The following is a 15,036-nucleotide window of genomic DNA, read 5'->3' on the forward strand; positions in this document are numbered from 1 at the left end:
CGGAAACGAATCCGACTTACTACCGGCAATGCGGACCAAGCTCTGACACCTGTCGTACAGGGACCGGACAGCTCGTACAAGGGGGTCCGGTACCCCATACTCCCGGAGTACCCCCCACAGGAGCCCCCGGGGGACACGGTCGAATGCCTTCTCCAGGTCCACAAAGCACATGTAGACTGGTTGGGCAAACTCCCATGCCCCCTCCAGGACCCCAGAGAGGGTATAGAGCTGGTCCACTGTTCCGCGACCAGGACGAAAACCACACTGCTCCTCCTCAATCCGGGATTCGACTATCCGGCAGACCCTCCTCTCCAGGACCCCTGAATAGACCTTACCAGGGAGGCTGAGGAGTGTGATTCCCCTGTAATTGGAACACACCCTCCGGTCCCCCTTCTTAAAAAGGGGGACCACCACCCCAGTCTGCCAATCCAGCGGTACTGCCCCCGATGTCCACGCGATGCTGCAGAGGCGTGTCAGCCAGGACAGCCCCACAGCATCCAGAGCCTTAAGGAACTCCGGGCGGATCTCATCCACCCCCGGGGCCTTGCCGCCAAGGAGCTTTTTGACCACCTCAGCGACTTCAGCCCCAGAGATAGGAGAGTCCACCCCTGACTCCACCAGCTCTGCTCCCTCATGGGAAGCCGTGTTGGTAGGATTGAGGAGGTCTTCGAAGTATTCCCTCCACCGACCCACAACGTCCCGAGTTGAGGTCAGCAGCTCCCCATCTCCACTGTACACAGTATTGACGGAGCACTGCTTCCCCCCCCTGAGCCGCCGGATGGTGGACCAGAATCTCCTCGAAGCCGTCCGGAAGTCTTTCTCCATGGCCTCGCCGAACTCCTCCCATGCCCGAGTTTTTGCCTCGGCAACGGCCGAAGCCGCATGCCGCTTAGCCCGTCGGTACCCATCAGCTGCCTCCAGAGTCCCACAGGCCAAGAAGGCCCGATAGGACTCCTTCTTCAGCTTGACAGCATCCCTCACTGCTGGTGTTCACCAACGAGTCCTGGGATTACCGCCATGACAGGCACCAACGACCTTACAGCCACAGCTCCGGCTGGCCGCCTCAGCAATAGAGGCACGGAACACAGCCCATTCGGACTCAATGTCCCCCGCCTCACCCGGGACATGTTCGAAGCTCTGCTGAAGGTGGGAGTTGAAGCTCGCTCTGACAGGGGACTCAGCCAGACGTTCCCAGCAGACCCTCACAACACGTTTGGGCCTGCCAGCTCTGACTGGCTTCCTCCCCCACCATCTGAGCCAACTCACCACCAGGTGGTGATCAGTTGACAGCTCCGCCCCCCTCTTCACCCGAGTGTCCAAGGCATGTGGCCGCAGGTCCGACGATACGACTACAAAGTCGATCATTGAACTGTGGCCCAGGGAATCCTGATGCCAGGTGTACATATGGACACTCTTATGCTGGAACATGGTGTTCGTTATAGACAATCCATGACGAGCACAGAAGTCCAACAACAAAACACCATTTGGGTTCAGAGGGGGGGGACCATGCCTCCCAATCACTCCCCTCCAGGTCTCACTGTCATTGCCCACGTGCGCATTGAAGTCCCCCAGCAGAACAATGGAGTCCCCAGAAGGAGCACCCTCCAGCACTCCCTCCAAGGACCCCAGAAAGGGTGGGTACTCTGAACTGCCGTTCGGTGCATAAGCACAGACAACAGTCAGGACCCGTCCCCCCACCCGGAGGCGGAGGGAAACTACCCTTTCATCCACCGGGGTAAACCCCAACGTGCAGGCACAAAGCTGGGGGCTGATGAGAATGCCCACACCTGCTCGGCGCCTCTCACCATGAGCAACTCCAGAGTGGAAGAAGGTCCAGCCCCTCTCGAGGGTACTGGTTCCAGAGCCCAAGCCATGCGTCGAGGTGAGTCCAACTATATCTAGTCGGAACCGCTCAACCTCGCGCACAAGCTCAGGCTCCTTCCCCACCAGAGAGGTGACGTTCCACGTCCCTAGAGCCAGCTTCTGCAGCCGGGGATCGGACCGCCAGGGTCCCCGCCCCTTGCTGCCGCCCAGCTCACATTGCACCTGACCCCTACGGCTCCTCCCGCAGATGGTGAGCCCACGGGAGGTGGGGCCCATGTAACCCTTTCGGGCTGAGCCCGACCGGGCCCCATGGGCGAAGGCCCGGCCACCAGACGCTCGCTCTCGTACCCCGCCTCCAGGCCTGGCTCCAGAGGGGGGTCCCGGTAACCCGCGTCCGGGCAAGGGAACATTTATGCCCAGGTTTGTCATCGTCATAGGGGTCTATGAGCCGTGCTTGGTCTGGTCCCTCCCCTAGACACCTGTTTGCCATGGGTGACCCTACCAGGGGCATAAAGCTCCCGACAACATAGCTGCTAGGATCTTCGGGACGCACAAACCCCTCCACCACGATAAGGTGACGGCTCAGGGAGAGGTAATTAATTATTGTTTAATTATTGTTTCAACTGTGTAAATAAAGAGTTATTGTATGTTCGTGGTATGTGGCTATTTACATAGACCAAACCGACCATCTCAGCCTGTTGCCGTGATAAAGTCCCAGAAACGGAAAACTGGTTGTGCAAAAAAACATAGCAAAATACAAACCGTTGCTGATTTCAGGGTGACCAGACGTACGGATATGTCTTATTTTTGACAGCTTAAATAAGAGTTTGACTGGAATGTAAAAAGTACAGGAATTTTGCGCTACGTCAGCCTCATCCGATACAGAGTAAAATACTGTAAGTGTTGATCACACTGCATACTGAAAATTAGTGAGCATCGCTGGTCTCGACGCGTCAAAATAGATCAATAAATTGGAGACAGGAGCTTTAAATGCCGCAATGAAGACAGCGACAAACTATAGATAGCCTACTTCATTTTTAAAAATTGTTTTATTGAATAGAAACACAGAAATAATAAAATGCAATACAGAGAAATAAAATATTTTCAGGGATTAGTGTACATATCACAGTTGAGAAAATAATGGTAGGTAATACTTACATTAATAATCGTTTTAAATAATTTTATTAATTTTAATTTTTTTTTACCATCAGTGACTGCTTCAAACGATCTCCCGGTTATCATCTGTAAGGACTGAAAAGAGCTGACTTCCCGTGTTACGTACGTCGCTGCTCACTTCAGATGATGTAATTCCATTGCGGTGGTCCCAAGAAATAAAAAATAAAAAAAAGACTTCCGTTGTGGCTTAATGTGTTGTGTTGTGGCTTTTTGTTTTGCTGTGACACTTCAGGGCCACCGACTGTATTATTTAATTCATTTTTATTTCTATAATTATTTATTATTTCTATAATTTTATTTCTTCCTTTCTAGTTTTATTTGGACATAAAACACGTCAGATTTGTTATTGAACAAAGAAAGAAAACAAACAAAGACACAGAAACGATCACAGTTAAAACAGGCTGTTTATGCAATGAATGCAATGCAATGAAATCTTATTTAGAGATGTTCCAAAAGGCTAACATGCTTTCCTACCAAGCATGTGTTTACTGGCAGCTTCCTGCCAGTATGAGAGTAAGGCAGTACGCATGCTGGTGGATCTGCTGCCTCGTTCTCTTTTTTTTCTCACCTTCGTGTTACTTTCCATTTCTTGGAGAACATTACAAGCAAAATTGATGCCAACACCACCACCATCATCTACTATTCTTAAAGTTCTGATGAAGTGTATTGTTTGGGCCACAGGTTCATTTGGCCAGCTGAGTAAATTTGAACTCATGCTGTGTTTTACAAACTTCCTGTTCCTTTTGTCGACACATCTATATAAAAAAAAGATTCTTGATGACAAGTCATCATTTATGATGTTCATGAATCTTTACATGCCAATTCATTATGACATAATAAATTGATATTCTCTGTCTCTATAGCAACTAAGATAGTGCCGTCAGCCATAAGATAAAATCATATTTCGTCTAACATTAATACAACCGTACAGTAATCTCAGAGTCAACCACGGAACAGGAAATTAAACATGCTGAGAGAAGATTTCTTTTTGTTATTCTCTCTGTAGCTTCTTTTTAGTAGTAATGCCAGGGCCCCCCAAGGACAGAAGGAGAATGCTCGGTGCTTCAGGTGAATCATATATGATTTTTGTGTCAAGAAAAAGATAGATGTTGACACAGACAAAATTGCTGTTATTTATTTTCCTTGACATGTAAAAATGATGGTTGCGCTACTGTGTCCTTAACGTATAGATGGTAAATGTATGCACAGTCTCAAGCATGTATGCTTTTTCATTAATTCTAACTGCTTCATATGGGTGACAGGTCTCCTGATAAATCATAAAATATGTAAATAATGCACATATATTGGGTTTCAGTCGAAAAAAAAAACTGTTATAAGTTTAGCGTTAATGTATTTTTGCTGAAGACTTTCATGCTTTGAGCATATGTATGAAATGGACACCAGAAATTCTATAAAAACACACAGCAAGGTGGTTTAAGTGCTCAAACCTAAACAAATATGCAGAAAAAATAGACCAAAACAAACAACTAGAAGAGCTTAAAAAAAATAAAATAATAAATAAATGATAGTTGTTCATTTAATCCCACTGCCACCTCTCACCAAGAGATTTTTTTTTAAAATAATTTTTGCTTATTTTGATTGGTAAGTTCTTCATTATATGTGTTAAAAGTTGAAGAAACTACATCAGTGCTCTGTTGCTGTACTTTAGACTTTCCTTTAACCTTAAAACAGTAGAAAAAGGTCTTTTTATGTATTTTTTTTACTTCTTTGGCACAATAAAGATAACAGTTTTTTAAGGGATGGTCGAGATAAAAGTGAAATTGTCACACTAGTTAAACGTTCATCCTTACAACATTATTGTGACAACATATACTTGCTTTTGATATTACATATCTAAACTACGTGGTAGAGTTGGCTCTGTTTTTTTTTTTGTTTTTTTTTTGTTTTTTTTGTTTTCTCACAGTTTTATTAAGATTATGTCCATTGAAAATGTTGTCCTAACTAAGGGGTTTAAAAAGGTCTTGAAAAGTTTTCGCAAGCTACTACCTCAAGCAGATTGATATTAAAGTGAGGAGTATGTATAAATGTGTGAATAGGGAGGTGGGAATGGATGGACGAGTCAACAGAAAATGAGTTTCCATTAGTTTTTTTGCAATATAGAAGCAATATTTCTAAAATTTCTTCAAAGTACACTTGATATTTGCAGGTGTTTCTACTGAATGGTGTTTAGCAAAAAAGCCATCATTATCTTAAAACGTAGTGTTGCTTCAGGGTTTTCTACTTTATACGGAGGATTTGCCACATGCTTTTCAAAATAGTTCTCCCTCATTTCTTTTTCTTCATTGTAAAGCTCTACATTTTGCTACCAAGGATGGTGGTTATTTTTTTCTCTTTAATTGTTTATAAAAAGATTTCCATCTCCTCCTCTGTCCATCCACACAGCGACATCTTTACTTGAAATAAAATGGTCATGTGACCCCATAAATCAAATCTAGTGACATATAAATGTGAGGAAAGTGTGTCCATTACGATTTTGAAATATACTTCTATATCAACGTCGCTGAAAAACCACGTCATGAAAGCGTATATACTTTTTTAGAAATGTTTAAGAGGTTTTCTATATTTAGGTGTTTCCAAAACCAGTTTTTAAGTTTTGCAAATATTCTAGGGGTAATGAAAATGTAGCTAGAAAAGCAAAACATTGTTTTATCTATACCTGTTGATGGAAATTAGAATTCTAATCATTGCATTGTTGTATCACAAAACATATTTTTGGATCCAACAATTATATTTATGAACTATGGAATATATGGACAATTTACACATAATTCTTTTTAAATAGCAAAACTTGTTGAATTATCCTCCCTTAACATCACATTTGACATTAGTTTTGTGCTTTCCATCCCAACTGTTGCAAACTTATCTCCTTCTAGGATTCCACACAGTCATTGCTACAGAAACCTTGTTATTTGCTGTGCTGCATCAGCCACTGCAAAACGTGACACACACAGTAAACACTGGTGGAGTGCCATTTTCTTATTCATGAACTGCTTAGTCTGCAGAAGGATGTAGGAGAAATGATGGTAGAATGTGTACCAGAATCTTTCTTCTTTGCACCTGGGTTTGGTTTCTTTATGAGATAGTTGGTTTTATTAGTTTCAATCTGACTAATTGGTTAGGTTAGAGCAGGGAAATAGTTCTGGCTCAGTGGCTTCCTGCTTGTCAGATTTGTCATAATCTTCATTCCTTGTGGATGAAAAATATATTTTCTAATTATTGAACAATAGTGGAGAAACTCATTGCCAGACGTAAAGATGCATTTAATGTATTTCTAACAAAACAAATCACAAGACATTAAATGCAAATGTGATGGCTCATGTTATGTACAATAAAAAGGTTTTATGTTTGGTAGTAAAGGATTTCACACACGTTTCAGGTCATCTTCAGGTCCATTTCAGATGAGCATTATAAAAGACAGTCCATACCCAGTTTTGGAGCTGACACTTGGTATTTTTAAAAGGTCAGCAGTGGATGACATGACTGAGCTGCAAAGTCATAGACCACTACTTTACAAAAAACAATATTTTGAGCCAGGATATCAGATTTTATACACATGTATAAGTTAGAGTTATGTTGCAGATTCTTTCAGAGCAGCTAAAATGTGGCTTTATGAGCTGGAAAAGTTGCCTGCATTTTAGTACAACTTTCAAGACCTGTGAAAAAGAAACAATGGTTCCAAGGTACTTTTCACTAATTCTTAACTGGATTCACCACGACCCTAATGACTCTCGTGGAAAGACATTTGGTGAGACCATTAGCCCAGCGATAAAAGTATCTTTTACCCAGACCATTAATTCTGAATGTGAGTTTTTAATTAATTTATAATGAAGACTCAAGGGAGTAGACCTCAAATCGCTGTAGAGTTACTACCCGCACAAATAAAATCCCTTAATGTCCAGATTATTAGAACCACATTCACTTGCTATGAGCAACTAAATCAGTCAACGTTATTTTAATGTTGTCGTTTTAATACTGTTACAACCAAGTTGTTTTGGACTCATTTCCATTCGTTAATATGAGTGAATCAGCACTGAATCTGAAACAAAAACACTACAGTTCAGATCAGCATTGTCCTAAACTGATGGCTGTTCTGACTTGCTAACATGATGGTCTTTTGGTGATCTGACTGGCTTACATTCACTTATTATAGACATAGAAAATAGATGCCTCCTTCAGTTAGAACCATTTGTAGAGCGCTGTCCTATTCCGCAAGGTTTTCCTAGAGAGGACCTCCCAAATGCCACTTTAACTTTTACTGTCACTCAATGAAATCTTCTGGCACCTTATTAACAGTCAAAACCATTATAAATACAGGTACATCTCAGAAGATTAGAAAATTATGAAACAGTTCAATATCTTTTGTCATTCATTTCAAAATGTGAAGCCCATATTTTATATAGATTCATTACACATAAAGTGAAACACTTTAAACATTTATTTCTTGAAATTTTGATGATCTTATATTTGCTTATAGATAAGGAAAACCCAAAATGCAGTGTCTCAGGAAGTTAGAATATTACATAAGATCAATGAAAAAAGGATATTTCAAGCAGAAATGTCAGGCTTCTGAAAAGTATGTTCATTTCCATGCACTCAGTACTTGGTTGGGCCTCCTTTTGCATGAATTACTGCATCAATGCAACGTGGCAATGGAAGTGATCAGTGTGTGGCACTGCTCAGGTCTAATGGAAGCCCAGGTTGCTTTGATAGCAGCCTTCAGGTCATCTACATAGTTGGGTCTGGTGTCTCTCATCTTCCTCTTTGGAATACTCCACAGATTCTCTATGGGGTTCAGATCAGGTGAGTTTGTTGGCCAATCAAGCACAGTAACACCATGGTCATTGAAGCAGCTTTTGGTACCTTTGGCAGTGTAGGCAGGTGCCACGTCCTGCTGGAAAATGAAATTGGCATCTCCATAAAGCTTGTCAGAAGAAGGACACATGAAGTTCTCTAAAATGTCCTGGTAGATGGCTGTGTTGACTGTGCACTTCAGAAAACACAGTGGACCAATGCCAGCCGATGACATGGCTCCCCAAGTCATCACTGACCGTGGAAACTTCACACTGGACTTCACGCAACATGGATTCTGTGCCTCTCCACTTTTCCTCCAGACTTTGGGACCTGGATTTCCACATGAAATGCAAAATTTGCTTTAATCTGAGAAACAGTCCACTCTTTTTTCTCCTTAGCCCAGGTGAGACGCTTCTGTTGTCTCTGGTTCAGGAGTGGCTGGACATGAGGAATGGGACATTTGTACACCATGTCTAGGATTCATCTGTGTGTAGTGGCTCTTGATGTGCTGAGTCCAGCTTCAGTCCACTCCTTGTGAAGCTCACCAAATTCCTGAAGGGACATTGCTTGACAATCCTTTCAATGCTGCAGTTCTGCCATTTGCTGGTGCACCTTTTCCTTCCACTCAACTTTCCATTAATATGCTCGGATACACTCTCTGTGAACAAGCAGCTTCTTTAAAAATGACCTTTTATGGCTTTCCCTCCTTGTGGAGGGTCAGTGATCGTCTTCTGGACATCTGTCAAGTCAGCAGTCTTCCCCATGATTGTGTAGCCATCTGACCCTGACTGAGAGACCATTTAAAGGTTTAGGATACCTGTGCAGGGATTTTGAGTTAATTAGTTGATTAGGGTGTGACACCATGACTTTCTAAGATTGAAGTTTTTCACAATATTCTACATTTCCGAGACACTTCATTTGGGGTTTTCATTATCTATAAGCCACATATTAAATAGCTGTTCATATCTAGTTGCTCAAGGTTTGGCAAGCCATTGCTTCCTTTTGTTTTAATATAAAATTGTCCAATAAAAGAAATTCTTATCTTGTTTTCACTGGTGAATACTTCATCTTTAACTTTGGACTATTTGGAGATGAGCTCATTTTCCACTTACCTAACTAACAGTGACAGAAGCTATGACCTTTTGATAAGACAAACACCTGACTCATTTGGCTCCCATCAAGATACTTGATTGAATGATTGCAGTCCAATCTTCAACGAATCTTTGGCTGCGCAGCACTAAGAAACCGCATCGCACACAGAACTTCTCAGATCTTTCAGTTTGGGGATTCACATCACCTTTAGGCTGGATTATGCTCATGAATCCATTAGAACCTTTTAATGTCCACATGGTCATTAAACTTCACCGTGCAACAGCCCCATCATGCAGTTTACAGCATGATTTGTGCTGTGCTGTAAACGCTTTTGAAGCATTTGCTAAAAACAAAGGGTGCCAAGACTATTGTTTAGATTTCACAAGGGACTCACTGATGTCTGTTTTGTGTCTGGCAATGGCTCTGCTAACACTTGCTCTCGAGAATGTCACTGGCGACTCTCATGCTGTTACACATGTTATTCCCACTCATCACCAGGAGTCAGTCCACATCCTTCTCTTCTTTTCATTATGAAGAAATTATAGGAATTACTCAAGATTTTCAAGGAAAAAACTTGGCTTGTGATCCCAACTTTTTCTCTTCTGTAGCTGATGGCAAATAAAACACTTTTGTCACTTTTATTTGATGCAAAAAGCAGCTGAATACTGAAGTGAAGTGTAGCAATACATTACACCTAACAGAAAAATGTCATTCTATTCATATTTCAATTTGGAGATGTGTGTCAAACAGCTGCTGTACAACCAGATGAATGTTACTTTCATGGTTAAAGAATGGCTTATTTTGTTTCCAGTCAAAGCCCGGGCCTCTAATATTACTAGACTCCAGTCATCCTGCAGACCACTTCTTTGAACTGCTCCCCTCTGGCAGGTTTTGCAGGACCCAGCATTCACATACCACAATAAATGTTGGACTGCTTCTTTCCCAGTGCTGTTAAACAACTGAAGAGAGGCTTACCACCCAGCTCACATCCAACAAGAACTTCAGTCATATAAACACTTTTGAACAGTGTTAGGAACGTACTACGCTGTTTGTCAAATCTTTTCTTTTTTCCATTGTTTCACACAGTACAATGACCATACAGTCTTTTTGATTAGGAAAAGGGCATTTTGACACTTCAAAATAAGTTGTACTTTGCTTTCTATGGATGGAAAGTGGCATTTTCTGTCAATTTATAAGTTATTGATTTGGTCTATTGCCCAGAACGTTAACTGAGCACCTGAAACACAGCCTACAACTCTGCTGGTTTCTGCATATGTTTGGGCCTAACAGACTGGATACAGGGATGTTTCCGGAAGTGTTGTTCTTCATAATCTTCATAAACATATATCTGTGTCGGATTTTGCAGAGTCTGTTGATAAGCAGCACAGTATGTTGTTTTTTTGGATTTAATTTGCTGCCTGTTCATGGCGATGGAAAGGTAATCATGTTGAGACTTGTCACATGTGATTTAACTAAAATTTTGTGATCAAAACAACTGGAATTTATTTGACAGCAGTATCACTTTTTATCAACTTTTTCCTCTTATAACTGTTTTTAAACAACAACCAGTGAACCAAACAGGATGTCCTGGTTAGATATCCATATGTACACCAGCCAAAAGTTTGGGCACACTTTCCCATTAAATCCAATGAGAAAGTGTGTCCACTTAATCTTATAGTAGTACTGGAAATAAATGTTATCAATGTGACAAAGTTTTTCAGGGAATCTGGATCGAACATGGAGTATCACACGAGTAGAAATGGAACATGGTGGCCTAAATTACAGAAGTGCATCAGTCAGTTTCCTGCTAAACAAAAATAAGGATGGAATTTGGAAAAGGAGTGAAACTACTCTCACTTTATTACTGCTAATGCTGTTTTGATAGACATATAATGCTCTTAGTTATTCTAAACCTGAACATGTCAATGTCATGGTCATGCACTAACCTTAGGGGTTTGTTTTTAAAATAAAATAGCCAGAATTGATTATGTTGTAGTAACACATATAAGACAATCATGTGCAGTAGTATTGGGTATGACTTTCAGCTCCTATTTCTTTTTAACTGAGCTTTGGGTTTGTGTGTTGCTTTGATCATTAAACCATCATGAGCATGAGGACATTTCCCACTACTTTGATTCACAACCATTATGTTTTTACACAACCACAGGGCCCTTGATACATTAATGTGAATTTTTATTGCAATGTGACAAGTAGTTCTTAGGAAACTGTAACTCCCAGGACTTTTGTAATATACCTCACTTGATGTACTGTCCGATCTCACACGGATAGCTATTAACTGCAGCTAATACACTGCAGCTCACTGTTAGGTACTTGTCGCAACTTTCAGTGGCTGCATCCAGGCAACAGCTGCAGACACATTTATGTAGGGAAGTTTGTGCAGACTTTATTTCCAATTGTTTGCATGATTCATATAGACAACCAGCCTTACCTGGCTGCTCCAGAACTCATCTTCCCTCTCTCCAGGTATCAGCATGCTAATGCAGATAAAGACACAGGGATTACTGATAGGTTTTAGCTGCCACTCCTCCCCCTTTCTGAAACCACACACACCACCACAGTACATCTGACGTTGGGGAATATTAACATCAGCGTGACCAATGTTTGAATAACTGAATGCCATTACTGTACTGAGGTGATGAAGTCATTGTCAAAGGAGGTAAAGTATTCATTAAATTTTCATCATTTCTCATTTTTTTATGCTGCAGGTGGTGAAGATGATGATCATTGTGGTGGTGACCTTTGCATTCTGCTGGCTGCCCTACCATGTGTACTTCATTGTGACGGGTCTTAACAAGTATCTAAGCAAGTGGAAGTACATCCAGCAGGTTTATCTCTCAGTGCTGTGGCTGGCAATGAGCTCCACCATGTACAATCCCATCATCTACTGCTGCCTCAATAGCAGGTGACTAACAGAGATCACTGGGGTTTACAACCAAACCTGGATAGAAAGAGGACCGATCTATTCCTTTGTTTACTGATCCCTGCTGTATTAGTCTGTCTGTGAGATGCTCCGTAAAATAATACATACAAACTTTATAAGTAACTAGTTTCAGTTCGAGACTATTTTTTTTTTATTTAGAAATCTTTATTTAAAAAAAAAAAGACTGCGAAGTCCTCATTTTGTTTTCCTGAAAAGTGTCTGTGTGGAGCTGACCATGAGTGGGTTGAACTGCTAATTTCTGATAGATTTCATTTTTTACATTTTTCAATAAAAAGAAAAAGCATCAGAGAAGCTTGAAAAATAACTGGGAGATGACATTTAAGACATCCTTAATAGTGGTATGCTTAAAGTGGAACTATTATGTGCATTTCAGGCTAATTTATTTTTATTTCTGAGACCAGAAGGCCTGGGATTGGTCGAGTTATTGTCACAAATCGCTTTATTTACTTCAGACCAACCCTCTCCGTAGGCTGTCAGATCAGCCTGTGGGCAAAACGAGTGGATTGAGATTCTTCCGCATTAAGCCCCGCCTCCCGCCACTGCACTACATCGGGAGCGCGCACCACAACTGCTTTCGCCGTCATTGTAACATCTCATAAACAGAAGGATTAGGCTAATATGAACTCAATAAAAAAAACAAAATACAATGCCAACACATAGCATACAGCCCTACATGTTGGAACCTGAATCAGACCCTGAAAACGAAATGGAAAACAGCAACCCACAGCAACGAATGCAGCAGGATGTCTCTCTTTGGTAAACTCACCAGCCATCGTTGGAAATAACTTTATCCCACGTTTTCCACCCGCCTGATGTATTTGTACATGCCCTAGTTAATCAGTAGAAGGTAACCAGTCACCGAACCTTATCCCCCGGGACGTCACAAGGATTTCCAAGTAGAAAAAACTATCTAAAAAGATGCGTTTTTCGTCGCCATGGAAACCGAACTGAGAGAGTGCTGGAACTCAAACTCAAACTCAAACATGCGTTTAGGTGATAAAAACCAGTGCCGTTCACATGTCTGATGAGGATTCAACACTGTAACACTGTAGAAAGCTCAGAAAACCCAAAATACCATATCAGGACCCCTTTAAAGGAAATGGTCACTTCGGTTGTTTATTTATACATAAGCAAATAAAAAAATGCAATGACGCTTTCAAAAGCTACCCAAGATTTCTTGCTATTTAAACACTTAAAAAAAAAGACAAAAAATATTAGTCTAGTATAAGAGGGGTGGGGGATGAGCTTACAGTATCCATTGGAGCTTATTGACATTATTTATTTAGTTTTTATTTAGTGTATTATTCTATTTATACCTCAATGAATATTGTTTTTTCCAGTCCTACCTTGTGTCTCCATGTGAATCAATTACTGAACAGATGTCAGACACCTTCATGCAAATTCTTCTTTCTTAGAAATATTCTTAATGTGTGTTCAGACCAAACGCGTTTTGGGCGTCAAAAATTCCTCAAACGCTGAACGCTCGACACTGGTCACTAAACTGCCACTTTTGTGTCCAACGCCCAAAATGCTCCCAACGCTCCTGCCGCGGCTGCCACTTGTCTGGAGCAAGCGGCAAACGTGGCGGAAAAGAGAGGAGGGAAAGGCGGAGCTTTCCTCCAGGTCAGTTTGAATGATGGCGGATTCAGTAGAGCGAGGGCATGGTTTTATTTATTAAATAAAGCTAGACGACGTTGTCGTAGGGCAGTAATAGTCAGTGTTAATGCAACAAGAGCTGCACTCAGCAAAGAGCGCCCCCCCCCCCCCCCCCCCCCCCCCCAAACAAAGCGTTGCTAGGCAACGTATCCTGCTACGTTGCCAAATCGCGAACATTTAGGTTTTTAGCAAGGAATGGTTATCCTAAATATGGCACAGAGTAATCGCATCTCAGCCCCGTGTCTGGGTTCACCACAGGAATCCTCCAGGAGCTGCGAGCTGATTGCTCTGATTGGTTGACGCCCCGTGTCGAGCGGCCAAAGTTCAGCTTTGCCCATCTCTGGCTTTTGACACGCGTTCCGCTGAGCTTAAAAAACTTCTTAAATTTTCGGCGCCGACGCCCAAAACGCTCAAAACGCGACGTGAGAAAGCTTGACGCCCCCTTGTCGTGCCTCCACATAGACTTTACATGGAAACCTGCCGCTCTCGACACTCAAAACGCGTTTGGTCTGAACACACCGTTAATTTGTGCTGCTTCTCTTTTGATTGTTGACTCTTCATTCTTCTTCATGTCTCGCCAGATTTCGTGCAGGTTTCAAGAGGGCGTTTTGCTGGTGTCCATTCATCAAAATGTCCAGCTACGATGAGCTGGAGTTACGATCTACACGGCTGCACCCAACGCGCCAGAGCAGCATGTACACACTGACGCGAATGGATACAACCATGGTCGTAGTTTATGACCCTGCTGAAGGTAACGTAGGTGGTGCTGGACGGAAACACTCCCTCTCAGGCAGGAAGAAAAGCTATGTCACGTGTCGCCAGACAGAGATCACTGGTTCCAACAATGCTGCAAAAGCACAAAATGGCATTGCACCAACTGCTCAACCCGAGGAATTTACTTGAGGAGCACATTTGCAGACATACAAAGAGCTGAGTTGATTCAGTCCTTGCATGATTAGATTATTCTACAAACATGCTTAATATGCTGTACATACAAACACTGCACACAGTGATTTTACATTTTGGAAGCATTACGTAAGGACAGAATTGATTACTGCAGCATGTGGAGAGGTTGTCATAACCGCTCATGAAATATTGTTCTGTTCGCTGCTCCTTCTGCAGCCAGAACTTCCGCTCTGATTCGGAACAAAATGTAAACATCACCTGTGTAGCTGGTTGGTAGATTAATAAAATCAGTTCTAATAAAAGATTTGTGGTTTAAGTGCATGTAAGCATGGTAAAAAGAAAAAAAAAAGCCTGACAATGAAGACCATTCTCTGCACTTTCCCTTTGGCCATGGACAAGTGGCTGCGGAGTCATCAATGGAATAGGGGCTGATTGAACTCGAATAGCATCTTTGTGGCTCTGAGTTTGACTTTTGATTATGTAACCCCTTCATGGAACATGTTCTAGTGATTGGCAACAAGCCAGAGGTGAAATCCAGTGTTTATTCGAAGCTTGTCAATAAACAAGCTGCACATTGAGCTCACTAAAATCAAGTTAACAAAGCCGTT

General features: G+C 42.0%; 1 protein-coding gene across 1 annotated transcript in view; it reads left to right on the plus strand.

Annotated features, from left to right (window-relative positions):
• The window catches only part of tacr3a (tachykinin receptor 3a), a gene marked incomplete at both ends in the record, with an annotated part of 35,039 nt that extends 20,614 nt beyond the window's left edge, over positions 1 to 14,425 (plus strand). The window contains 2 exons of the mRNA XM_079263808.1: positions 11,631 to 11,827; positions 14,104 to 14,425. Of these exons, the coding sequence (XP_079119934.1) occupies positions 11,631 to 11,827; positions 14,104 to 14,425 (519 nt within the window). The remainder of the gene's footprint in view (positions 1 to 11,630; positions 11,828 to 14,103) is intronic.
• Positions 14,426 to 15,036: the final 611 nt, after the last annotated feature.

Source organism: Telmatherina bonti (assembly GCF_933228915.1).
Source record: "Telmatherina bonti genome assembly, chromosome: 3".
Taxonomy (NCBI): Eukaryota; Metazoa; Chordata; class Actinopteri; order Atheriniformes; family Telmatherinidae; genus Telmatherina; species Telmatherina bonti.